Source organism: Chelmon rostratus, chromosome 15 (assembly GCF_017976325.1).
Source record: "Chelmon rostratus isolate fCheRos1 chromosome 15, fCheRos1.pri, whole genome shotgun sequence".
Taxonomy (NCBI): domain Eukaryota; kingdom Metazoa; phylum Chordata; class Actinopteri; order Chaetodontiformes; family Chaetodontidae; genus Chelmon; species Chelmon rostratus.
Genome location: NC_055672.1, coordinates 8,284,317 through 8,310,768, shown reverse-complemented (window position 1 = coordinate 8,310,768; position 26,452 = coordinate 8,284,317). Strand labels below are relative to the sequence as shown.

Sequence of the window (26,452 nt, the reverse complement as noted above, 5' to 3'; positions counted from 1 at the left end):
TCACTAGCTCAGCTCACTGCCTTCTACAGTCACTTCACAGATTATTGGTCTGGCGGTGAATGAAGTGTAAACACACACTGCACAGCTGCACACCCACACTGAACACCTTATCCTGTTATTCAAACAGCTGCCTCACCCCTGTGTCAACATTTGGACAAATCAAATCACCAACCTAGCAACCTGAAGTCCCAGGCCACTGTCAGAAGTTTACTCTACAACTTGGACCAGGTACAAAACTAGCCTCAGGGCTCACAGTCAAAGTCTGTTAGCTTCAGGGTCTTGTGCATGAATGACTGGTGCTGTGTTCCTGCAGGATTACCTCTCTGGACTGTCACAGGTTTATACAATGATGTATTTACAGGCGAGGCCATGGTTAAGATTTCAGAAATCCAGAGGCCATGAGTCCAAACCTCCTCAGTGAAACCCACATTGTGCCATTCTATTATCTGCCTACATGATGGTCTGCAAGATGTTCAAAAAATGCCAGGAATACAAAGCTGTGGTATCCTCAGTGGCAGGTATTAAACATTTTGTAGGTAGGAAAGGTGACAAGCAACTAAACTTGGGTGCATGTTTAGCTACATTTTCAGTGCTTCTAAATGCTTGTGAAATAAGTAGCATGTACAGTATGTTCAGACAGTTAGGAAAGTGATGATTTCAAAGCCCTTTAAAAAAATCACAATGAAAACAGGTGTGTACTGTAACTAGACATATATCACATACTGTACATATGTTGTACATTGGTCTTTAGCAAACCAGCTTCTGAACTGTTTGTCAGATATGTACAGATCAATTAAGGGAAGCAGAACAGATTCATTTGGCTGCTGTTGCAGATGTTTTGTATTAACATCACGTGTTATTACAATACTATAGTGTCCCTGTAGACTGTCATTACTTTGGTTTAAATTAAAAAGAAGGCAGGCCACAAATCCCACTAACACCAGGATCTGGATCTCTCGCCTGCTGTACTTTATTTATATCCCTTTAAAAGCTAAACGAGGGTCTCCAGGAGGACGTCACTCAATCTGAACGCTCAAAAAGTTAACAGTAGCTAAACTATTAATAGTCAACTTATATGTGAGAAGGACAACTGAATGAGCAAATCTAAACTCACCGGTTGCTGTCAACCGCAAGAATATCTACCGCACTCCGGACTAACTCCCGAAACTCCGCCCAGTCACTGCTGATTTCCTCTCCGTTTATAGCCCAGATTAGTCGCTGAGATTTCACCAACTTCCCCGGGGATACGAAAAACGATATCGTCTTGAATCAGACAAACTTTATTCCTGACTCTTTCACCGAGTACTCTCAGTCTGGTTCTTTGCTTGGCCCGGGGAGGAGCCTGGCGGAGAGGAAGCGGAACGTCGTAGGATCAAACCGAGAGGAATCGGAACCTCGCGGCTTCCGTAGAGCTCATTGGCCAGAACTCAAAAGGCGCGTAAAATGCAGCTGTGAGAAAGCTGCAGTAGCCTGTGTGAGCTGCGCGAGCTGTTTAGGTAAGCGGACACAACACCGGAAACACGGTGACTTTTCAGAATAAAATCAATCTAACATACACTCTATAGTAGAGGATTCTAATAATTGTAATATATCTTTTAAGTCTGTAATGAAGCTGCAACAAACGATTACTCTCATCCTTATTTAATTTACAGGTTATTTTCTTGTTAAAGTGATGAATGAATTTGGCAAAAAAAATCAGAAAATGCAACTCCCCCAATTAATTATTGCCAGACGATCAATTAATCAATAAATCGGTAAATTGTATCTCTGTAATGTAGACTGTAGCTGTATAAAACACTAAAATGGTCATGCAAAGCATATACACCACGTGTCATCTGGCTTTAATTGTGTCTGTGAGAAATCAGATCATATATCAACTATTTTGAACAGACAGACTGACTGACTGACTGACTTTATTTATTTATTTATTTATCCCAAGCTGGGAAATTGCAGTGCAGCAGCAGCATTACACACAGTGAACATTATAATTGTAATCTGGTTATTTAAGTTAAGTTATGATAACAGATATGAATTGCATGTTCTAATAACAGGCCAATATCGTAATTTACTATTCATTTATTAATATTTTAAACTACAAACATGTGTAGACAACAATTTGTAGTAGTATCATAAAATGTCACAAATAAGAGTTTATTTTGGAGGTTACTACCAGAAGTTCAACATTAAGTGCAGCTGACTTGACATTTCCTGATTTACAAAACATCAGAAAGAAACGTTAGCAGAAATACCTGAAACAGCAACGCAGCAGAGACGCAAAATAACAAATCCCCTCTGAAAGCCGACAGCCGCCGAGGAGAAGGAAGTACGAAATTGTTAATTACAGATAAATCACACATTACAGATTATATACACACATTACTCTACAAGATAACGTACGACCAGCAGCTAACAGCTTAATAACTCAAACCAGCCGTTAGGATTAACTGTAATTAGTTTTCTTTAACTGCCCAACTCACATTGAAGTTCAGTACCGTATGTTAATGTTATGTAATAAAGCGACGAGTATACCGGAGCTCTGACGAATTAAATAGCTCATAAGCCCGTTGGGAGACCTAGGCTAGTCGTGTGGCTAGCTTGCTTTGCTATTCAGCAACATTTACAACCTGCAGCTCTTTCTCTGTGCACCCAGAAGACAGGTTTTCATGGCTGTATTGTCAGTTGAAGCTGCTCTCTACCATCTTAACTTATTTCCTTATTTTTGTCTGTGTGTGGATGTGTTTTTGTTTGTATGTATCTGTGTGTGTGCGTGCTCCAGGTGCCATGTTTTCTCGCTGGTGGAGGTTTGGTGCGGACCGGTACAGCGAAGTGAACCTCTTCGCAGACCTAAATGAGACCAACGCAGAGACTCTCTCCCAGGCCATCAGAGCTGCAGCGCATGAGGAGCCGGACGCAGACGGAAGCGTGCTGTTTGGCCAGCTGCAGGGCACTGTGGTCGGCCTCAGATATTACACAGGGGTGGTGAGGATCAATCAGGGTCACATTTACTCCTCTAGTGCACTGATTCACAAAGGAGACAATACAAAACTGCCACAGTGCAGGTATTGGTTGACAAAACCTTAAAAGTGTCTGTCTCTCTGGATAGGTGAATCAAGGGGAAATGGTCGGTTTAGTGCGAGAGCCACAGAATCCATACGACTCCAATGCAGTGATGGTTGCCAACGTTTATGGCAACCAAGTGGGTCACATCAAGCGGGAGCTGGCATCAGCTATGGCCTGCATCATGGACAGAAATTTGGCTAAAGTAGAGGGGTGAGTACATTCTTATTGGCCTGTCAGCTTCCTTGCTGACGTGCCGAATGTCAGAAAGGCAGAAATGGAAGATGAAATGAAAGCTTCTCCCCACAAATATCGGTATTTATTTGTATCACATCTTTTTTTATTATTGCATACTTTCTCTACTTATTTTCTAATTTTTCATATTTTTATTGTTCAGGGATTTATGAGGATCTGTAAGCTCAATTCCACTGTGATTACGGTATACAGTTTCGATACCCGGCCCATGCCTGATGCACAAAATTGATGTCCGAGTTGGGTCATATCATCTGGGGTAGCCTACTTGACATTCAAGATTCAAGAGTCTTTATTGTCATTGCACATGTCAATGAAATTTTCATTGCAACCCCCATGTTAGATGGTAAGAAAGATAAGACTAGAAAGAGTGAATAAAATTAAGATAACTACAATAAAATAAAATAAACCAACATGCAATAAAAAAAAAAAATATTCGTGAAGCAATTTAACAGAATGAAAATATACTTAGGCAATAAAATATACTAAACAATAAACAATAAAATATGGAAGTGAAATGTGCAAACAGTATAAAATATACAAGCAGAATAAAATATAAAATATACACAGTGAAATGTACCGACAGAATAAAATATGCCAATGAAACTGAAATGTGCTGATATACTAAAATGTATATAATTATAGTATGTGTGTACATAAAAGTCAAGTACACAGAAGGTGCAGGTGGAGGTAGAGGTGTAGGTGTAGGTGTAAAGTGCGGTGTGCAGTGTTCACAGTTCACACAGTCTCTCACTGCAGTGAGGGGCTGCTGGGGGTGATAGCTCTAACAGCTCTGGAGAAGAAGCTGTCCCTCAGTCTGTTAGTGGTGGTGCGGATGTTCCTGTACCGCTTTCCTGATGGAAGCGGTACAAACAGTCTGTGGCCCGGGTGGCTGGGGTCCGTGGCGATGGATCTCGCCCTCTTGGTGCGACATGGACATGGTGCTTTCAGCAAATATAGGCCGGGAAAATATGCAGGGAATTCTACGGTATGGAGACATTTTGATTTAGTCATCAATGCAGATAATAACAAAGCACTTGGTTATGTAAAATGTAAAACTCGGATGAGATGTGGCAGCTAGAGGACTGGGAATGCAGCCTGGCACCGACATGTGGGCAGAGGGTGCAGGATGCAGGCTGAACACTTACACTCACATCTTACGTTGGGTTAATACTCTCTCAGACTCAGATCAGGTTTAGACAGAAAAATGAGACTTTAGTACAGTGGGATGAAACCTGTGTGTGATATTTTATGCTTGTGTGTGTTGTCGTCTTGTTCCTGTGTCAGGGTGGTACACTCAGGGACGAAAAACAAATTCACCATGCCAGTGATGCTGTCCTTCTGGGGGAAAGAAGAGAACAAAACTGCCGTGATTCAGATAATGGCACGTCGTGGGTATAAACTGAACACAGGTGCAGGAAGCACGGCAACAGGTACAAACGCAAATGCACTCAACTGTCTGATCTCGCTTTCCTCCTGATGGACAACCTCTCACATTTAACCACGTAGCCTACATTATTGCATTAAAGATGTCAGTTTGCAGTCATTGTCACTAATTTCACTGTTTATGCTGTGTGTGTCTACACCTGTTTGTGTTTTATTTCAGGTGCAAATCAGGGGCCGTATGCTAGTCAAGGTGCTCGTGCACTGGCGTCTAAAAAAGGTTTGACCATCCCATTAACTCCAGAGGAGGTAATCTACTGACATATACAACCCCAGTCCCAAAAAAGTTGTGACGATGTATAAAACAAATAAAACAGAATGTGATAAAGTGCTCATTCTTTTTGACAAATGCTTAATTGAAAACAGTACAAAGAGATTATATTTAATGTTTTACAATGTCTACTGAGCTCCCATATGTGGATAATTAACGTAAGTCTGGTGTCAGTGCTGTACTGAATTTCTAAGCAAGCAAGGACTTTTTAGTGCTTAGTGATTTCATTGTTGTTGTTTTTATACCAATTATGTTGAATGTTTATACATTCGCAGTCAAAAAAAGGCAAATAAGGCCAGCATTTTTATTTTTTTTTCTTTCTTTCAGCTAAAGAATGCATTTGACAACCTTTTTGAAGGCTTGATGGAGAGTAAAGATGGAGAGAAAGAAGCAGCCAAGGTATGTATCTTTCTGCGTTTTGTGTATGTGTTTGTGGTCAACATTTTATCTTCATGCCTATTTTTCTTATGGCTCTCACAACAAGCACGTCAATACCTAATGATTTTGCCAGTTGAGGGGTGGGTAAGTGTTTGTATGGCAGCGTTAATTGAAGTGTAGAAGTATGTAGCGGGATGCAGTGGAGGTTCGTCTTGCAAGGATTTAGATGATTGATTGATTGATTGTTTTCCACAATTCATCGTTGGGGTAGGGCTGTGGATTTGATGTGAGGTTTGTGTGGGTGGAGTTGTTGGCTTCACCAGCAAAGGGTGGAGACTGTTATTTGCAGCATGTTTATATGTGACTGTGAGGGAGTGATTGCACTATTGGTTACTTAACAGGGTTGTTGTTTTTTTTTACACTAGTGGGTCTGTGGAACTGATGAATGAGGTGAATTGGGCCCAAAGGCAGTTAAACTAATCAGCTTGTTTCCTTATTGCTTTGAATGTTTCCATCGTCATGTGTTCAGACGAGTGGTAAAGCCATCGGGATGCTGAGAGGTTGTGTCTCTTCTTCCAGCATTTTGTATCTTATTGTTTAAATATTACTTTTAACCTCAGATTTCTTTATGTCTGCTCAATGGAAAACAAAGTCTGTTTCACAAGAACATTATTGGAGCCCTTCAGGTTAGACTACTGGTCATTCGTAATACTGCTGATTTAGAAACTGAAGCTTATTCTACAGTTGGACTCATTGTAGCTCATTGTGGATTAGAATATCAGATAAGTGTCATGATGGTCAATGGCATGATGTCAGTAAACCATGCATGTCCTGGACCTTTCTTCTTCCCTTCTAACCTCTTTGTGTTCCTTTGTTTTTGAAGACACTTCTTCTCACCTCTGAGTTAAAGTAATAGTAATGCAGCTTTAAAGTGAACACGCTTCCCTTTTTCTCTGCAGGCTGTGGGCACTCCTCTCCTGCCTCACCAGAGGCAGGCTCTGTCCTGGATGTGTGCTCGAGAAAACAAATCTGCGTTGCCACCCTTCTGGGAGAAGAGAGGCGAGCTGTACTATAACAGCCTCACGTGCTTCTCTGCCAAAGAAATACCAGAGAGAGTCCGTGGGGGAATACTGGCAGATGACATGGGACTGGTGAGTAGCACACATACAAATCTGACTGCACACATGTGAAATGTGCTGCTGACTGATGTGATGAAGTATCATTACAGAAAAAATGTGAGAATTTTGTATATGGTTGCTAATATATAGACTATAGTAGACCATTCTAATAATAGTGATATATATTTTCATAAAGTCAATAGTAAGGGCTGCAAAAAAATGATTGCTTTCATCATTAATTAATCTACTGGTTATTTTCTTGATAAAGTGATGAATTGTTTTATCAATAACATGTCTTTAAAAAGCCATTTACCACAAAATCAGCCTTCACACTAATGTGATCTAAGTAGACATGAGTCAATGCTAAAATCTGTTTGTGTTTTCCAGGGAAAGACTCTGACAACCATCGCTCTGATCCTCACCAACTTTCACAAAGGAAAGCCTCTGCCCGTGGAGAAATGTGTAAGTGTAGCTGTGCTTGAATGGAAATTCTTTTCAATCAGTATGCAGTCTGAATGACTCGTGTTCAGCAATTATGCTGTTTGTGCTTGTTTACCTGTGTGCAGGAGCAGCAGACTTCGCCTATTAAAGCCAAAACTGAACCACAGGTGGCCTCTAAGCTGGAAGGTACTCTCACCTTTCAGTAAATTAGCTGCTGCAGATTTGGAGGAAGACCGCACATGCAAAACAGAAAAAGAGCAGTAACAGGAGAGGTGATGTGGTGTCTTTGTTTCAGGAGACAGTGGAGAAGATAGAGCAGGACCTAGCGATGCAGCTGCTGGTTCTCTATCCTCACACTTGTAAGTGTGATTTAATGGAATTTCACATGCTTTGATAGTATTGATCATATGTAAAAGTAAGAATGCAACTTACTGCATATGGACATATTTCCATTCATTGTTCTGTCAGTCTATATGTCACACGTGAACACTTGCTCTGTAAAATGTAATGTTTGACCCATCAGTGGTATTAATTTTCACTTTGATTCCTGTATTTTACTTTATCATGACTTAATTTCTTCAGAGGAATCAGTTAAGTTTCTTTTTATATAACATGATATTATCCTGTGCGGGTCAGTCCTCAGGTGGAGGCGATCTCTGTTGATTCGCCAGACGTAGTGGAGATTGTGGACAAGTTAGACAAAAGTAAGATGATTGTTTCCATGTATATCATTGATTAACTTCGAAATGTCTATTTGCCTTTTTTTTTTGTTTTTTCTTCCATGGATTTTGTGGCTTACATACGTTTTTACCTGACTCCACTTACAGGTTCAAGCAAAGGAAAGACGAAAGCTACAAAACGAAAGCCCAGTAAAGGTACAAGCCCTGTAAACTCTTGTATTTGTGTTGAAATCATTGTGTGACAGAGAACCTTCTTGAAACGACCAGTGATTGATGTTTTGAATTTTACTGGGGCGGTACAACTTAATTCCCTTGTTATGTGGCTTGTATACACTAAATGAAGTAAATCATTAATCTTACTGTGCAGAGGCCCCAGTATTGCTGGAGGATCTGGACTTTGCTGCAGCGCTGGGTGGCTCAGCATCAGATACAGGATCAAAGAAGAAGAAAACTGACAAGAAGCCCACTCCCAAACTCAGTGAGTCCTGGTAGTATATTTTTACCTGCTGTTTTCTGTTTGACATACTGTATTAATCTATGCAGTAGCAATATTAAACCTTTTGTATGTGCAGATGTGGAATCCCCTATCCTTGAAAGTGCAGAGGACTTATCAGCTAGGACGACTCTCATCATCTCCCCACTCTCTGTGCTCAGCAACTGGCTGGTAGGAATACAGTGTTACACAACAAAACACACACAAAAAGACACATCCTGTCAGTGAACTTCAGCTACATACTGTCCAGCTTATTAGCTTGATGATTCAGGTGGTTTAAAGGAAAGCTCCTCAGAAAAAAAAAACAAAAACTGCGTATCATTACAGCACAGGGCCCCACTGAACAGCAACTGAATAATTGACCTATAACTACTATTGTCAAAAAAAGGCTCCTTTTCATCCCTGGAGTCGGCATGTGTCATGTTTTCCTCCTCTCCTTTGTGTGTGCAGGACCAGTTTGAGCAGCATGTGCGTGCTAACGTGAAGCTAAACGTGTATCTCTATTATGGCTCAGATCGCAACAGGAGCAAGAAGTTTCTGTCCTCTCAGGACGTGGTGATCACCACCTACAACGTCCTCTCAGCCGACTTTGGGGTGAGTGTAGAACCGTTCTGTAGCTGTAAGACAACATGGGAGGCTAAGTTGATATGGTGGTGCAAGCTGTGCGTTGATTTATTTGATGAGCAAAATCCTCTAGTGGCGACAAATGAATGTCTATCCTGAACATGGACTGTATTTTTCATCATGTCCGTTCAGTTGAGAGATGTGCTTCTTAATGTAGGTACACAGAGATCATTTTTTAAAATAACAAATAAGTGTTTGTTTGCCTTTCAGAATAAGAGTCCCCTTCATGGGATCAATTGGCTGAGGGTTGTGCTGGACGAAGGACACATCATAAGAAATCCCAATGCACAGATGAGTAAGGCTGTGCTCGATCTAAAAGCTCAGCGGCGCTGGATTTTGTCAGGTATTACTGCACCTTATCACACACACAGATGGCCCAACATATAAATATACAAACATACAGTACTTGGGCATGGTGATAATAGTCCACCACAAATACTCATTTTGACTGTGTATTCATCTGTCCAGGTACTCCTATCCAGAACAGCGTGAAGGACCTGTGGATGCTGCTGGCCTTCCTGCGTCTGAAGCCCTTCGATGTGAGAGAGTGGTGGAACAGAGTGATCCAGAGACCTGTTACTCAAGGAGACAGGGCCGGCTTGCAGTAAGTGTCAACAGATACATACTGCTGCAGTATAGTAATGATACACCAGACAGTGCTATTTGCTGTAAGTGAGCAGTGACACAGTCAGTCTGACTGTATGCCATGGCTTGTTTGTATGTTTGGGTAACGTTTCAATTTTTTGCGTGTAGGTTGCTAGCATAGAGGTTGTTGTTTCTTGTAGCGACAGGGAATTTGAAAACAGTAACACACAGATAGCGGAAGGAGAGGAGAATGCTGCCTGAAATAGGCGGCCAATGGCAGGCTTATTCCAGTCAACATCCAGTGAGTCAGACTAGGGTGACGTAATTATATTTGACTTGAAGTTAATCACAGCTTTTGGAGATGATGATAGACCTCTTGTTTGTTGCCGAATTGGTTTTATAATCCCAAGTGACTGTGCTGGCTGGCCTTTTTGCCAGTTTAAACCCTACAGAAGTCTAAGCACACACTTTCAAATTCTAATTTCATGTATATGTGTAAATAATGTGCCAGACATCTTAGTCGTGACACTCGTAACAATGACATTCAGAAGTTCTCTTAAAATTGATTAGGTAACAAGATGCGTTAACAAGCTATGCCCCCACTGTATCAACCTGAGTGAAAGTTTGTCATTCTGGTCAATATGCAGGCATATTATATTACTGATAATCAGACATTAATAAACTCAGGTAATTGATACTGTATGCAGGAACCTTCAGACCTTGGTGAAGTGTATCACCCTGCGGCGGACCAAGAGCAGTGAGGTGAATGGGCGCCCCCTGGTGTCTCTGCCAGAGAAGACAGTGTGTGTGGAGCAAGTCGAGCTGAGTCAGTCAGAGAGAGAGGAGTATGAGCTGGCACGGAAAGAGGGAAGAAGCACAATCAGCAGGTATGTGCCATTGTGTGAAAGTACAAGTGCATGCATGAATCGACTGATGAGGCCATTTCATTTTGATGGATACATGTTAGATATTACTGGAATGTTTTTGGGGTTTTTTTACTATAATCTGTTTCATTTTCCTTTAGTCATCTAAACTGTGTTTGTGTGTGTAGATACGTAGCTGAAGGTACAGTCTTGAGGAATTACGCTGATGTGTTGGCCATCCTGATGAGGCTTCGACAGCACTGCTGCCACCCAGATCTGCTGGCAAAAACATCATCAGACCAGGGTATAGTAGAGCTTCTGAACGCTGGGGTCCCTTCAGATGCAAACAGGCAGGAGATTCTATTGATGGTGTTTGTTATGACCAATCCATGACTAGCACAGAAGTCCAGTAACAACTTATTTCATCTCTAAACCTATCCAACCCTATCCAAGTCAACGAGTATTAGCCAGTCAGAGGCAGAGTAAGGCGGATTATCTGTTCACCATAGTAGAATTCAGAATGTAGCTTCCAGGACGCCACCCAGAGACTACAAAAAGGCAGAGTACTGAGCTGTTCTTCAGTGTATAAACACACAACAGTCAGAGCTGCCCCCTCAGCGACAAGTCACATAGAAGGGATGGTCTCATTCTTGATTTGATAACGCCAACACAGCGGCGCTCAGCTAGGGGCTGGTACATATCCCCACGCCTGCCTGCTGCTTCACACCCTGGGCAATTCCACAACAGGAGAGTCCAGCCTCTCTCCAGGAGCTTGATCCACTTCCTCAATACATATGCGGTGCTTGTTGCTGCACAACATGTTTGTTACTCTAGCTGCAAGACCCAGTGCATTACGAGGAGACAAAGAGGGAGCGAGACTGTACCTGGATGTGAGCAAGAGAGGTGACCCATTGTTGTAGCGTGGTGAAGATACAGCCATTTAACACATGAGACATATAGACAGTGTAGTTCATACACTTAACGGATAAATCAGAGAGATTTAGAGTAACATTGGGCTTACAAAGTTTTGTATCGCATCTAAACTTGTGTCCATACTTGCATGTCTCGCACTCCCTCTGCCTTGTCCACATGGGCTCCCCACCCCCACACCCTTTTGTAGTTTTAAACATTTTTAAGTCTGCCAACACCTTTGTATTTTAGGGCAAGCTCCAGTTGCCAGAGCTATTTTATAGTCAAGAGCTGTAACCAAATCTCACATCCCATTGTAAAAATTAATAGCCGTTGCCTTGCAAACTCTCTCTGGGGGGCTGTCTGTTGTGTGTGATAGAGTCAACAGGAATCTAATCGTGGACTGAAATATCTAACAATAATAAATGTCACCATCAGTACTTGTGTACTACACATAAAGCTTGTGTCTCAGTCAGACAGGGAGAAACACTTCAGCTGTTCAGCTTTTTATCAATTCACCGTTTTTAGTAATAGCTGGCTTTAGGACGTGCCACAGCCCCTCCTTTAAAAAGTAATGGAAAATGACTTTCTCTTAAAACACTACTTCACTTTCCGACTTTTTCCTTTGAAATAAAACAGCACATTATTATTTCAGTAAACTACCTATGTATTACCAAGTCATTTATCAGTAATTCAGTTCACATTGCATGTTGATTTAAATGGTGCTCCCAACACCAGTGCTCCTATTGTAAAAAGCTAGCCTGGAGCCCTGACAGGTGAGCAGCAAGTACTAAAATTAGAATTTTTTGTGTTGCATTGTTTTCAATAGATTGTTCTTATGGTGATTGCTGGTCCAACGCACTTCATTTTTATCCAAAATGACTTGTTGCATGTTAGTCTCTGTGCAGTGACTGGGGTACTTGTTTACCTCTTGCAGCTAGTAACATGGGGAAAAAGTTAACATTGCAGCAACATATCACCAGCCCTGTTTCATGAACATATAAACTGTGAGGTGAATATGTAATCACAACCCAGCATGTGTATAATCGTAGAATATAAACTCGTTTTCATGTCATTACAAACCCTCAAACTTCCCAAAATGAAAGAGGACATGACGTCAGTTTCCTCAATTGTAGCTACAGTCTTGGCCTCTGTAGGTGTTTCAGAAAGATTTCTTTCCTCAGGCATCATTTTCATTTGTAAATGTATCAAATATTTTCTGTGCAGGTGCTGCAGCAACGCCTGCAGAGCTGCGGGAGCGTCTAATAGAGAAGCTGCGGTTGGTGTTGGCCAGCGGCTCTGATGAGGAGTGCTCTGTGTGTCTGGACTCTGTTCGTCTGCCAGTTATTACACACTGTGCCCATGTTTACTGCCAGCCCTGCATCGCCCAGGTTATCAGCACTGAGCAGGTACATGTGCTGCCCTCAGCAGGGGTTTGTGATTTAATTCTCATTTGACAGTTAACTAAAAAGGCAAGTTTTCATTATATATAATCAATTATTTATCTGCTGGTTATTACAGATCCATCTTTCCCTGTGCTCTGTGTATATGTCTGTGCATAGGAAGCAGCACGCTGTCCTCTCTGTCGCAGTGAGATCAAGACCAGTGAACTGGTGGAGTTTCCACAGGAGGAAATGGAGGAAGAGAACAGTACCAACTCTGAGAAGTGGAGAACAAGCTCGAAGGTACACTGCACATACAGAGGTTGCAGAATGAACCGGGAGATAAAAATAGTAAAAACTCTCTGTAGACCTCTAAAAAATGCAGGACAATATTTTTCTAAACCTTAAAAGGAAATGTGCTTGAGTTGGACTTTTGCATGATGCTCTACAAAATCTTTCTTTTTAAATTCCTTACAAATCATTTTAGTGTTACATTCAAACCTTTGACATTCTTTTTTTTTAAGTTCTCAATGGAAAATGAAATAAAACATAACTGCCTTGAATTCCATCATTCCATACTTACGAATAGGAGGGCTAACTCCAAAAGGCTTCAAGCAAGAGTCCTATTGGAATCACTTTAAAAAGAGGCTCAACTTACTGCCCATTTAGTAGCTCCTCTGATCGAGGTGTTGACTCTTTTCCTAATTCTTGACTCAACTTCACTCAAAAAGTCTTCTTCAGCACTTTGACAGTGATGGAAAATGGGCTAGTATGCTACCATGTGTTGGTCCTCCTTTAAAGTCCGTTATCGTCTCCTCAGGTGCAGGCGCTGATGGGAAACCTGCTCAGGCTGCGATGTGAGGACAGCAGCGTTAAGTGTTTGGTCGTCTCTCAGTTTACACGCTTCCTCACCATACTGGAGACTCCACTCAGGTAATGCACACATTCAAAGTAGAGGGTCAGGATTTTTAGAGGTCTGGAGATCTGTTAGCATTGCAGCACCAGCAGCTCTTCAGCGGAGAATTTCTAGATTTAAATCACTTTATTGACCGTGATGTTATTTTATGACTTTCCTCTTGGCATTATTGTCCTGCCTCCTCTTCACCAGAGAGCATGGTTTCCATTTTGTGCGTTTGGATGGCACCATGAGCCAAAAGAGGAGGACTCAGGTCATCCAGGAGTTTCAGAGCTCTGCAGCAGACAGTCCCACCATCATGCTTCTGTCACTCAAAGCTGGAGGGGTGGGGCTTAACTTGACCGCCGCCTCTCATGTTTTCCTCATGGACCCTGTAAGTACTGATTTTGGTCAGAAACCAGCTACATCCACACGTACGGCTTATTTTAGATTGCGCACACTGAAGGGATTTTGCCTGAGGCAAGATACAAAAGTTTGTGAGCTGGTTTTCTGTATTGTTACATACGATGCATACACTGTTTGGCACAGGACATTACAGTTTTTTTGGTTTGACAATTTTTACCTGTTTTCTGAATGTCCTTTGCCATATTGGGATACTTTAACACTAGACAATGAGAGTTTCATTATTAGATACTTATTTTATTAGGTATCTATATTTCCTGCAGTGTTTTACAGCGGAGGTGGGCCAACTCGCCTTAAATAGAGACCACCTCCTGACGTTAAACTAGAAACTAATGTTGATCATAAGACGGATGAAAACAGAGAGATACTGAATAATAAATGTTTTCAGGACTTTCCTGAACTGCATTTTCACTTGCACATGCCTAAATCTGTGTTTTAGGCATGGAATCCTGCTACTGAGGAGCAGTGTATCGACCGCTGCCACCGTCTGGGACAGAAGAGGAAAGTCTTCGTCACCAAGGTCAGAAAATTAAGAAAACGTTTGTGTTTGTATTGTTGTTGTTATTGATGTTTTATTGTGTGTAATATTATATTCTTAGGCTGAAAGCTATTTGGCTAGTCCATAGTAGAGAGGCACATGAGACAGATCACTGACGGGAATATTTCGCTTGTATCTGGATTTTTAATTTGTGTGTGTGTTTGTGTTGCTGCAGTTCATTGTGAAAGACTCAGTGGAGGAGAGCATGGTGAAGATTCAGAGGCAGAAGCAGGACCTGGTGGAGAAGGCTTTTGGCTCTACGAACACTGATAGGAAAACATCTCGGATTGATGACATCAAAGCTCTGATGGAGCTGTAGATGTCTGTCACTGGACCTGAGCTGATGTACTGCAAACAACACACTTGAGTCCTCTTTGAACTGTTTTAACAGTTGAACATGTTCTTTTTTGGGGGGGTCTCACAGTTCACATCTGAAGCGCAAGAGAGAATTTTTTGCACACGTGGCCAATGTTGTGTTTAATTCTTGCAATGATTATATTTTTGTTCTTTAGTTTATTAATGTTGTAAATTCTGTTTTATTTCTACTTCCGATACCGATTCATTTACAGGATGCAAGCTTTGATTTTTGCTCGGACCTGTTTGTCTGGATTTACGATTTGATCGTAAAAATTTCAAACTGTACTAATGCATGGAGGTGGATGAGTTTGTCAAAAGCTATTACCCTGAGATGAAGACTGGGTGGAAATACCCACCTACTGTAGCAGCTTAAGTCTTAACTTGTCACCGTAAGGATTAAGATGTTCAGTATGTTAGATTTTTTTCTTTTCCTGGCCATTTTTGGATTAAAGAAAGGCAGACTACTGATATACATTTATACTTACTGTACACAGAGCAGCTTTCAGAACTTTCAGAGGTTTTCTAAGAAAAGCATGAAGTTGAAGAATAAGGAAAAGTCATCTGTTTACATAATGGTGTGCATCTACCCATAGATCAGTCAATTTTGATAAGCATTGAATTGTGGTTAGAAAGTGCTTAAATATGAGGATTTGCTGCTTTTCTGTTTTAACAAACAAGTCAGAAAAAATCACATATTTTAAAAAGGTCATCCTCAAAACTTTTTTTCTATTTTGTGACATTTCATAGATTAAATGTTTAATTGCTGCCCTATATCCAATCAATATTACAGAGTTAAAAAAAAAAGTGAAACTCATGAAATATGGGATGGATAAGTGGTGATTTTTTTCCCCCTCACCAGTTCTTTATTAGCACTTCAACAGGGATGTACAGTTAACAGCTGGGTCACAGGACAGGCCTGCATTAACCAATGTCACTACAATTATGTTCCACTTCCACACTTATGCATATTCAGGATTTAGCAGGCTGACAAGGTTAGAAATAATTGCATATGGACTTTTCTCTTAACCCTGTCAGCCTCTTTTAGGAGTGTGTTTGATGGAGTGAGGAGAGTATTATTACTATTGTTAGGAGCTAGAGATCATAGTTTAAGGGCACACAGCTGGAGTGAAGAAAAGGAGGTATTGGCAATAGGAAAGGAGCGATCAGCAAAGTTCAATTTGTTGTGCTACTAGCAGCAGTTACAGTAAGTGAGGTTCTGTAAACAGTAAACGGCAATAAGGCAGCTGGTAACACTACAGACAGGAAGTGATGAAACAGGTCATGGCACAAAGATATACTGATGTGGGTCTGGCAGGAACATAACATGCAGGGCACGTGCACAGATACCATGTCTGAGAAGCACAAGAATACATACAAAACGGACTTGTCAACATCACTTTAGGATGTGGGTGGAAGTACTTCATTCCTGACCCACGTTTGAACTATGTGCCATGCAAATACAACACAAAATGGGCCCTGACCCTGATACAATACCAGACGTTACAACGCTGAAGTCACAGGAAGCTGGTGAGTGTCAGAGGCACAGCTAGGGCTGTTTATTTATGTACTCAGGTGAGGAGACACCGATTACAGCAAGGTTTTTACAACTGGCTGAAGAGGAGAGCAGGGACTGTAAGAGGGAAGTGAGCCAGTTTCTGCATATCTGCTTCAAAGTGGTTTAGAGAGTTATTGCAGGAAAGGAGCTGTGGTAACTTAAAATCCAGAAACAACTTCTAAACTTACTGACTGCCCTTCAGCTACAGGCTTTGCCCACGGCCATTTTCCTCAGTTTCTGTTGTTGCTTAAATTTTCCACAGGTTAGGAAGACTGAATACATTTCCATCAGGTGCACAAGAAAACTTTAAGGAATAGTCTGAGATTTTGGGAAGTAACGTTATGCCTATTCGCTTTCTTCCTGAGAGCTGGATGAAAAGATTATACCACTTGTGTAAATACTGTAAAATTTGATGTTTTTCGGGTTGTTCTCACACAAAAGTCTTGACCTGCCTGCTTTGCCGCTGATTGGTTAGTGCTTATTGCCTGTGTTGGGTGAGTTGGTTATGTTTAGGCATGATTAATGAGATTGGTTCAGGTAAGAATATTAGGGTAAGCCAATCAGAGTAGGGCAGGTCATGCTTTTAAAATTAATAAAACTTAGGCCATTATGAACTTCCTGGTGGCCAAGACTAGTTGCTAGGCAACCTTCAGACTACAGGAAATTAGCTACTGGTCTCACAGAGAAATTGTCATGTAATGAGGCCCTTGAACTCCCTCATAAAACTCTGTCTTGATGTTTTCATTTTCATACGAGATTCAAGTTGCTGGTAGGCAGATTTTAATACCTTTGGACAGTGTCAGCAAGCAGCTAACTAGTTAACACTTTTATGTCCAGCATTTATGCAGTTTCCAGTGTTCATGCTAAGCTAAATTAGCCAGCTGCTGGCGATAGCTTCATATTAACCCTACCAACATGTGAGCGGTATCTTCTCACCCAACTCTGCTAGAAAGAAAATGAGCACATTTCCTATAAATGTCAAACTTGTCCTTTGGGAGTTAAAAAAAGAACAGTAAAAGTACATGGGAATTGTGTTAAACTTATACTCTCTGTCATTCAAACACACACTGACAGGATGCAGAGAGTGAGGCTGAACGTTACACAGAGGCAGTCATCCAGTCACCTGCTAATCAAGCCCCTGCAATTGGCTGAGCAGTGCTTCGGTCCTCACCCACACAGAGCTTCAGCTGGTGCTCCCTCCGTCTGTCACTCCCCCCCGCCTGCCCGCTACTTTAAGAAGGAGTCAAGCTTTCGCTCGATGTTGGCGAAGGAGTCGTCACCCATGTAGTCGATCTGGCCCGCTTCCCAGCGCTGCTTCCGCTCCTCTGATGACACCTTCTGGGGAGGAGGAGCACAAGGAGCCGGCTGCTCTCTCACATCCTCCTGAGGCTTACACTGCGTGACAGACAGGGAGAGAATGGATGAATCATTATTACACGGTACAGGAGCAAGGCTTTATAAGGACAGGTTTCTCCAGGACCAGCCTTGCTTGGCTGAACACTCTTTCTATTCTTAAGACACAATTCAAGTGTTTCGTCAGAAGAGTCAAAGTACAAACAAGGCATTTTGCAACACTCGGCAGATAAGAGCTGAGTATGTTTCTAGTATGAAGAGTAAGAAAGGTTTGGCCTCCTATAGTAGAGGTACACTCAGTAAGTCAATACCAATCAAAACATAACGGCTCTAGTGAGTTGGGAGCAAATTAACATTAACGTAAAAAAAACGAACGATGCCAGTCATACTAATTTCATGATTTTTTTTGTTTGTTTTTTTTTCACAAAAAGAACACATTACCTCCACTAAAAACCCCAGAATCTTTAACCACGCAAATAATTTTCATTTCAAAAGTTTAACCAGACAAAACATGTCTCACACGTCACTGAAAAGTCCGTTTTCAGTCTGTGTGCACTGCAGACGTTAAGCTTCCGCATCTCACTAATGTAACTTGCACATCAGGCTGTGATGCCATGAAATCGTGGCAATGCAAACACGTCTTAAACTCAGATTGAAGGTGAGCTAAGAGAAACTAACGTCATCAGACTGCCTGTACATACATCATTCTGCACGGTGAAGGTCAAACATCTAAGTTAAAACAGGATTTTGAGTGGAGGGGCGACTCTCGAATGATCAAAACTTTCTGCTTCCACATGAAAAATTGATTTCATAAGAAATAAAACACAGTTATGTAGTTCCGTACGCTTTTTTTTTGCTGCAACAGTCCAACCTGGGCTGGCTAATTTTAACAAACTTAACATAGATACTGCGGTGGATTATTGAGTAAGTTCACTGATTTTTGTCTCCATCAGGTTAACTTATATTTGCGTCTTTAAAGCAAATTTAATTCTAACTAACAAGAGAATTTGTGGAAATTAAATGTTGATTAATATATCGTGTAATTGCCACACTTGGCCACTGTTGAGCAGAAGCGTCATCGTGTGACACTAAGCAGTACAAAAAAAAAGTCCTAAATTTCAGGGTTGGTACGCAGATTGAAAAAACTTGAGCCAGTGTAAACTTCAAAATGTCTCCATGAAACCAGGGTGCTGCCTGCATTAACTTGTCAGTGTGACACAACATGGCAGAGCTTCAGGCAATTGGGCAAAGCTACAGGTTTTGGCAGCTAAAACCAGTTTTTGACTAACTATTTCACTGCTGCCCTGTTACAACAGACAGCGAGGCAACTTCCTGCTACAATGTGAAGTTCTGAACAGTTGTTTGGGGCCTGGCACCCTGCAGGTTTCACTGACAACAGCGAGCTACTCATACAGTCATGACACGACAGAGGACTGGAAATACCAACTGCAACTAAGACAACTTTTGGCAACAGATTGGTGCTGAGAAATGTGGAACCAATCCTTTTCCTTGTTACTGTGACAACTAACACAAGCCAGCATTTTGATTTGATGCTTAAGAGTCAAGGAAAATGAACAAAAGCTTTGACATGTGGCACTTCCACCATTTGGTAACTGCAAACCACGGTAGATTTCCGCACTTTAAATACGAGCCAGAGAAAGGAGTGATCACCTCGTAATTAGAGGTTTCGACACAGTCAGGACAGGACGATTATGCAACAGGCTAAACACACTATCACACACAGTCACAGCCGCCCCCATTTATGTTTCAGCACAAGCACAGCCGCTGACATACATCCTCGTTCGCCTCTACGAAGCCGCTGCTGAACGGAGTGTCCCCGTAGACCTGCTGCAGTACAGGCAGCACGGATTTGGCGTACAGCTGCCACCACATGAGCAGGTAGTCGGGGTGCAGCTGGCACAGGTCAGGGGACAGGGAATGACCTTTGACCTCGCCCTTCTGAGCGTCGTAGGAGTGGTTCCATGGCTTCACCTTGCCCAGGAAGTGCACCACCTTGGCATCATGGCCGTAACTGAAAAAGCACAGCAGGGAAAGAGAAAGAGATATTAACAGCCAAAGTAATTGCTAATTGTTGTTGGGGCAACACTGATGACTGTAAAACATGGTACTAAAGTAATTTCTGCCTTATGATATCAAAGGATGACTCCTCCAGTCATCATTCAACACTGCAACTATAAAGCACTTGCTTAAATCCAGAGGCTCACTTCAGCAAATCTGCAGCATGCGCAATGTAATTTGCAGAATAAGATAATTGCTTGTAATAATTCTTTATTGTGTAGGAAAACTGTGTGCACACAAGTACTGGATGTATGGTAAATCTAAACCAGGAAATCTGTCTGTAAACTGTGATTGGTATTCACAACCGACAGTTTGGGTGCTCACTTTATCATCCGCCTCTGTTTTCTCATCCAAATACAGACACTCTAGTTACTGGACCAAACCCCTCAACAGGAGCACACATACAGTACAGATTTAAATAAAACAAACTTTTCAAGTGTAGCTACAGTAGCTCCTCTTTTTTGAGGCAGGTTGTGGGAGAATGTGCATTGTGTGAAGTTTCAGCAGCTTCTTGAAATTCAACACCCAACCACAGAAAAACACACACACACACACGCAAAAATACACGACCTTTGAACTGATCTTGGATAAGCTTTATGTCAGCGAAGACACAAACACCCTGAAGTTTTACAAGGAAAGCTACAAAATCAGGGCAATAAGTCAGCCACACTTGAACATATGAAGAAACCCTGGATGTACCGATCGTGTGTGTGTGTGTGTGTGTACGCATGTTTTTATATCCCGGCGGGGACTTTAACCTGACTGCACACCAACTTACGAGGACCTCCTGTCCATGTGGGGACCAAGTTAAGGTCCTCACAGGTTGGGGTTAGGCATTCAGTTGTAACGATTATTGTTAGGGTGTGTGTGTGTGTGTGTGTGTGTGTGTGTTTGTGTGTACTGACTGTTTAAAAGCTGGCAGGTAGGAGTAGATGGCTATACTGCTGAGGTTGTAGATGAAGGGAAGGTGTTTGGAAATATCTGCTGTCGCCCAGGTGTTGAAGAAGCTGTTGAGAACACCCTGATCTCCACCTGCAGACATGGACAGCACACACACACACATGCTCAGAATCTTAGTTTTACATGTCATGTCTTGGTAAGGTACAGCAAAGTGAGAGATAGCCCAGAGCTCTGCTTTGGCATGTAAAAATAAACAAGCCCACATTCAGGACAGTAGTAGCCATGTGAGAATGACTCTACGTTTTTGCTATGAGCAAAGTGGTGGAGGGGCGTGCAACAAGCTAATGAATGAAATGAAATGTTATTTTTATTCCAGTAACATTTACCATATCTGGCGTCTCTGGCTGTTAAAATCCAGACACACTTCAGTACATACCTGAATGGTCAACACCACACACACACACACTGTACATTCCTTTCAGCAAAGTATAAATAGAATCTGAAAAGTGCTGAGAACATTGTGAGACGCTGCTGCAGACAGTGAATGACAGCATGTGACGAAATTCACTCACAAACAGATGGTAGGTGTATGTGACACTGTGCTAACAGCAGACAAAGAGCAAGGGTGAGCTAGCAGTGCAAGGACAAGGTTAGGCCAAGTCAGTGTGTGTGGAGAGAGAGAAATGTTTGGTGCTGTCTTGTGTTTGGTTCATGCTCACACTGTCCAGGGCTTTTGAACAAAAGCGGAATACAGTCATATACCCTAGAATTCACTTATTCAAATAAACACAGTCCAACCTCTCTTCTTGCATAGTTAGAGAGTCAAGTGAAAATCAAAGTCCCTGTAACTTTAATAAAGCAAGAGGAACTTCATATTATATATCTTTTTTTAGGGTTCACACCTGTATTGATGCTACTAATTACTTATTTTTAGCCATGACACATTCGTCATGACAATATCCCCTGACTAATTAGTCAAATAATTTTGTTTATGACCCAACACCATAAAAACATCCCCATCAGCCTCATCTGTACTTTGTGTTTTCTCTAATTAGCAAACACTAGCATGCTAACATTCTAAGTTCTAATGGTGAACATCGGCATGTTGGCACTGTCAGTCATTGTGAGAATGTTAGCATGCTTTATTTCCGCTACTTATTTATAAGGACAACACACATTAATCAACATTTCTGTGAATGTGCCAGATGTTAGCCTGCTGGCTAATTTTCAACTGCAGTGGTGGCTATGAAAGCCATTCGATCCCAGGCTCCTCCAGTCTTGTCAAAGTGTCCTTGGTAAAGATAGCAACCCCAAATGACATCAAGGCTTATAGATGGTTGTGTTTGGCTGCCTGAATAGGTAATATAGGCTTTGAGAGCTTCAGTGTGGCTGCTGCTTGGTTATGTCAAGTGTTTTACAAGCAATTTGCCCAAATTCATGCTTCTAAAAACTAAAGCTGGTGAGTGGTAAAATAACCCTGCAGATTATACTTGCAACAGTAAGAACCCATTACGAGTTATGCTTCAAAACTGCTAGATATCAGCATCTGTCTCCTATACTTAAAAAACTTTGCATTTCGTCGTTATCTCCTCTCGTCTCTTCAGATTATGCTCTCACTTTGAATGAGCCTTTGAAAGGCAGAAGAAAAAATAACAACACTCGGGTCTCACCGTCGAAGCTGCCGTTTTCGCTGCAGAAGGCGAGCAGCTTCTCGTGCGTTTCATTGGACGGTGTGAAGACAAACACCCCGGAGTTGAAGCAGTCCGGCCAACCAGGATCTGGCGCTGCAGACAGTTCCTCTCTTTCAAAGAGTTCATCTATATTTGACAGCACCTGAATACATTCAAATGACTATTACTTACTTACTCAGAGATACTGAGTTTCATCTGTCATGTTTCCACAATAGTGATTTGAAACTATGCAGAAGTCTGAGGCAAACACGCAGCGGAAACATGCATCAATGCCATAGCTGAAATATGATATCACTATTATTGCACATTTTAGGGGTAAAACCTCAAATAGAACTAGAAAGAAAAAAATAATAAAACTTTGACTGTTCCATGTTGTGAACCACAGGACAATGAGTTGGAAGAGAAAAGACAAAACTTTTTTAAACTCTAATGTGATTTTTCATTGTTTTCTGCTATTGTCTGGTTTTTTTCCCTCACCAAAGTGTCTGCGTCCATGAACACACACTTGCTGTAGTGTGTGAGAGTCCAGCAGTGCAGTTTGGTGAACGTCACTCCCAGGTCCGGACGCTTCATGAGGGATAGATGAGCTGCATCGCCCGAGTCCATAACGTCCACCACACACACTTCGTCAAAAATGGAGCGCAGTGCATCTCTACAACACAAAGAGTATGATTTATGTCAGTGTGTGTGTGTTGGATGTAATTAGTGTCTGATTAAAGGCAGAAGAGTTGGGATTTTTCCACCCGACATCAACGATGTGCGTTACCTGCACAGTTCTGTAACATGAGGCCCTATGAGCGCAACCAGCTTCCTGGTTGTGTTGTGGTTTCGTAACGATTGGCCGAGAACCATCGCTCCCTTGGCGTAGTTGTCATTTGTGGCCAGCGTCACAAAAGCCTGGTCTGCATGGAGAAACACACACACACTCATCAGCCATATGACCGGCATGTTCTCATGTTAGTCTCATCATTTCATGTCTCTTCTGTCTAAAACCAGTTCCAGGCCAAACACTGGACCACTTATGTGCCTTTCAAAGCCTCTTATTAGCTTAAAATTATGTAAAAATGATGATGAAATAAATGATGCACTGTATATTGTCTTTATCAGAATAACCGTGTCAGTGTGAAAATGAAGAATTCTTTCATGTGAATTGCTGCTAACAACTCTTAAGGTGGATAATTTCTAAGCAGAATTTAGCTTTGTCACAAAAACTTCTGTTACAAAATAAAGTTTGTTAGAATGTTGACATAGTCAAACACAACCCCGATTCATAACTGGGACTCTGAATAAAACATAAATAAAACCATAATTAACTTTAAAGCACTCTTCCTCCATTAAGGACAATGGGATACAGCCACACTTGGTGTTGCTAAGACTGCCTTAACAAAACACAAATAAAGCCAAGCTTTCTAATTCATTTTGCTCACATGAACCAGGATTAACGGCATGTTGACTGACAGCGAGATACACCAGTCGGTTCATGTGCAAGAACCATTTAAAGGGTTAATAAAGACTTTATGTAAGAGAGCTCATGGTGCTTCCCCAACTCTCATGCACACTGCTTATTTTGTTAAGGCTAATATTATACGCAGTAGTATTAAAGTAATGAGTGACCTATTAATCATGCTGGTGATTAAGATAAACAAAGAGAACACCAGTTGTTGAAATATATCATTGTCTGTGTTGTCTTACCTTAACAGATCTTGTCCAGCAACATTTTCAAACCATTGTTGCCTCTGTCTCTTAGTTTGACAGTAAACTACACTAAATCAATGCACCTTTTTCCACTTTTCCACCATAACAACCAAACACTCAAGTCCACAGTCCCGTCCTGTCTATACTGTACAACCCACTGCACCAGGACCAGCATGCATCTGCAGGCCTATTGTGTGAGGCTCAGTGTCTGATGAGTGCCCCCATGCATACATTAGCGACAGCAGGGGGCACACTGTGTTGCCACTCGAGCGAAAGTAGGCCCAGAGCCAGCAGATAGTATTCATCAAGCTGAATGTGTGCCTCGCAAGGGGCTTCTGGGAAACCTGATCGGAGAGGCAGTGCTGTACGGTAGCTGTTTCAAGGAAATGTAAAGTGACTATCAGTCTCGCCGACAAGGCCGTGCAGGAAGCACGTGTTGTGTTCCCACACAGTTATAGTATGTGGCTGCACATAAAACCATATGACCCACACACCTCAGGGTCTGACATGCCTCAAAAAGGTGAAGACAGACATTTACAAATATAACACATTCTGATAAATCTGTTTAAAATGCAAGTCAGTGGCAATAATGGTTTTAAAATATGAACTAGTAAATTGATGAATAATCTGCAAAAAAAATTTGTTTATATTATACTGTCAAATATGTAGTTGCATACAAATAAAATGCAAGTACACATTAGGCACATACCTTTCCTGTATGTAATTTCAGAGTAATATGAAGCAAAAATGTTAGAACTCTCTTTCATGTAGTTACTGTTACCAGTTTTTTATTATAAAGTGACATTTTTAGTATTTTTTCAAGGGGCTACATTAATAGTAATACACTATGTACGTGTGACACTATGGGAGTATTAAAAAAGGCCACACAGTGTGCCGCACGTAGGCACTTAGAAACAACTAGTCAAGCTAGCCAAAGACCTCACATTGACCCAGGAAGTTCATAGAGTCTTCTTTAAAAAATAAAAGTGCACATGAGCCATTGCTTAAAGTTAAGTTTTAAGAACTAGGGCAGGTATGAGATATTTGGAGCACCTTCAACTTCTGACAGAAGTTTTAATTTTTCAGCTGGTGTATAGAAGGTCTGGCAATAGGTCTAAAATTTAGCAAAAAAATATCAATTACAATCTCCCAAAGCCCATGGTGCCGTGTTTAAATTGTGTGTTCCTGTCAAACAAGCCATCTAAAGTTAATTTAGTACCAAAGAAGACCAAGAAAACCAGCAAATACTCACACTGGAGAAGCTTAACTACTTAACGTTTGACATTTTTGCCAGTTTTCTGACATCTATCACCTCATCGTTTGGTCTCTAGTTTATAATTTGATAAGCAGACATTTATTTAGAGATAACGAACCATGTAAATGCAACATAATCTAAAATAATAAAGTTCTTAAAACTAGATTTTAATTAAGGGCTCCTCTATAAGAAGGGCCCTAATGTATTAATGCTGGTGTCACTTTTAAGTAATAGTTCGACATTTAGGGAAACCTGCTTATTCAATTCCTTGCCAGGACTTAGAAGGACAATCTCTTACTCTCTCAGCTTGCTCTCAGTCTTCATGCTAAGCTAAGCTAACTGGCTACGATTTACATGGAGAAATCATCAGTGTTGGCAATACAATGTCAGTGATTTCCACTTACCGACTTTGTGACACCCAGATGTGCAGTGTCACAATCCGCACTTCCACTTTGACTTCACTCTGACTTCACTTTGACTGTGCAAATACTAACCAGACCTCAACAGTAGAGCTCGGCCATTAATACCTTACTAGATAAACGGATTCGGCTGTAAATGTGCAGCAGAGAGGATGTCATTTACTAGTGCAGCATCAAAAAATCCAGCATCAGTTCAAAGCTTAAAGAGGAAATAAAAGATAAATATCAATTAAAAATATGACTTTTTAAAATGTACTGTATTATCTTTCTCAACAGATTTCTCCTTCTATTACATTTTAGTGTAACTCAACAGTAGCTGCGTTCAACACGGTTTGATTTTGAAATACGTAACCGGATGTGCTCTTTTTGCTGCTCGACAGCTTTACTCTGGTCCAAACCACTGCAGCAACTCATTAAATCAAACCCATCACAACCTTTCAAATATTCACAGAAACAAGTGCACCAACATTACACCTGACTGCCTCACCTGTGCCCATATCAGAGCAGCAGTGAGCGCTACAGCCGCTGTTTCCTGCAGCGTTGAATAAATTCGCGATATTTCGAGAGAAGAGGGTAGTTCGCGCAGCCCCCGTCACGGTCCGGAGTGGCCGTGTTCCGGTGTCAGTCTGGCGGCTGAGCCCCGGTGTGTCTTACCTGACATGGTGCTCTGAGGAGGGTCCGCCCGGGCCGCGGGGGTCGTGATGGGGCAGACGGAAGGTTTGCACTGCGAAGGACAGAGCTTCAGCAGCTGTGAGCAGTCCAACACAGGAATTAAGCCCCACATTTTCCGGGTCAT

The 26,452-nt window shown here is 41.6% G+C and overlaps 3 protein-coding genes across 5 annotated transcripts in view; 1 reads left to right on the top strand and 2 right to left on the bottom strand.

Moving 5' to 3' along the window:
• Nucleotides 1-1,335, bottom strand: part of LOC121618896 (serine/threonine-protein kinase PAK 2-like) — a 12,725-nt gene extending 11,390 nt beyond the window's left edge. The window contains exon 1 of the mRNA XM_041954533.1: nt 1,115-1,335. The gene's annotated coding sequence lies outside the window, so the exon portion shown is untranslated. The remainder of the gene's footprint in view (nt 1-1,114) is intronic.
• Nucleotides 169-15,721, top strand: hltf (helicase-like transcription factor). 3 transcript variants are annotated; one of them, XM_041954532.1, is made up of 25 exons: nt 169-228; nt 2,777-2,979; nt 3,104-3,270; nt 4,597-4,742; nt 4,916-5,001; nt 5,351-5,422; nt 6,361-6,552; nt 6,907-6,981; nt 7,086-7,146; nt 7,256-7,319; nt 7,597-7,664; nt 7,788-7,835; nt 8,008-8,118; nt 8,213-8,304; nt 8,584-8,727; nt 8,968-9,100; nt 9,226-9,361; nt 10,050-10,229; nt 10,394-10,509; nt 12,342-12,523; nt 12,677-12,799; nt 13,317-13,429; nt 13,605-13,785; nt 14,254-14,334; nt 14,528-15,721. In XM_041954532.1, the coding sequence occupies exons 2-25, from the start codon at nt 2,782-2,784 to the stop codon at nt 14,669-14,671; spliced, it is 2,913 nt and encodes a 970-aa protein (XP_041810466.1). In that variant the 5' UTR covers nt 169-228; nt 2,777-2,781; the 3' UTR covers nt 14,672-15,721. The 3 variants fall into 3 exon arrangements, with proteins under 3 accessions (XP_041810466.1, XP_041810465.1, XP_041810464.1); XM_041954531.1 differs by lacking the exon at nt 169-228 and adding an exon at nt 1,390-1,496; XM_041954530.1 differs by lacking the exon at nt 169-228 and adding an exon at nt 2,213-2,323.
• LOC121618897 (glycogenin-1-like) lies at nt 15,538-26,452 on the bottom strand. Its single transcript, XM_041954536.1, has 7 exons — nt 26,311-26,452; nt 23,054-23,189; nt 22,765-22,939; nt 22,267-22,429; nt 20,602-20,728; nt 19,412-19,649; nt 15,538-17,659 (listed from the first exon to the last, which is right to left on the bottom strand). Exons 1-7 carry the CDS (start codon nt 26,450-26,452, stop codon nt 17,492-17,494), a joined length of 1,149 nt encoding a protein of 382 aa, XP_041810470.1. The 3' UTR covers nt 15,538-17,491.

Excerpts from the sequence above, each read along its gene's own strand:
- LOC121618897 (XM_041954536.1), bottom strand. The coding sequence starts at position 26,452 with ATGACCCGGAAAATGTGGGGCTTAATTCCTGTGTTGGACTGCTCACAG. Across the intron at positions 23,190-26,310 it reads TCCTCAGAGCACCATGTCAG|ACCAGGCTTTTGTGACGCTG; the intron begins GTAAGACACACC and ends TTCTCCATGCAG. Across the intron at positions 19,650-20,601 it reads TACCTGCCAGCTTTTAAACA|TTACGGCCATGATGCCAAGG; the intron begins GTCAGTACACAC and ends GTGCTTTTTCAG.
- hltf (XM_041954532.1), top strand. The coding sequence starts at position 2,782 with ATGTTTTCTCGCTGGTGGAGGTTTGGTGCGGACCGGTACAGCGAAGTG. Across the intron at positions 5,423-6,360 it reads GAGAGAAAGAAGCAGCCAAG|GCTGTGGGCACTCCTCTCCT; the intron begins GTATGTATCTTT and ends TTTTCTCTGCAG. Across the intron at positions 12,524-12,676 it reads AGGTTATCAGCACTGAGCAG|GAAGCAGCACGCTGTCCTCT; the intron begins GTACATGTGCTG and ends GTCTGTGCATAG.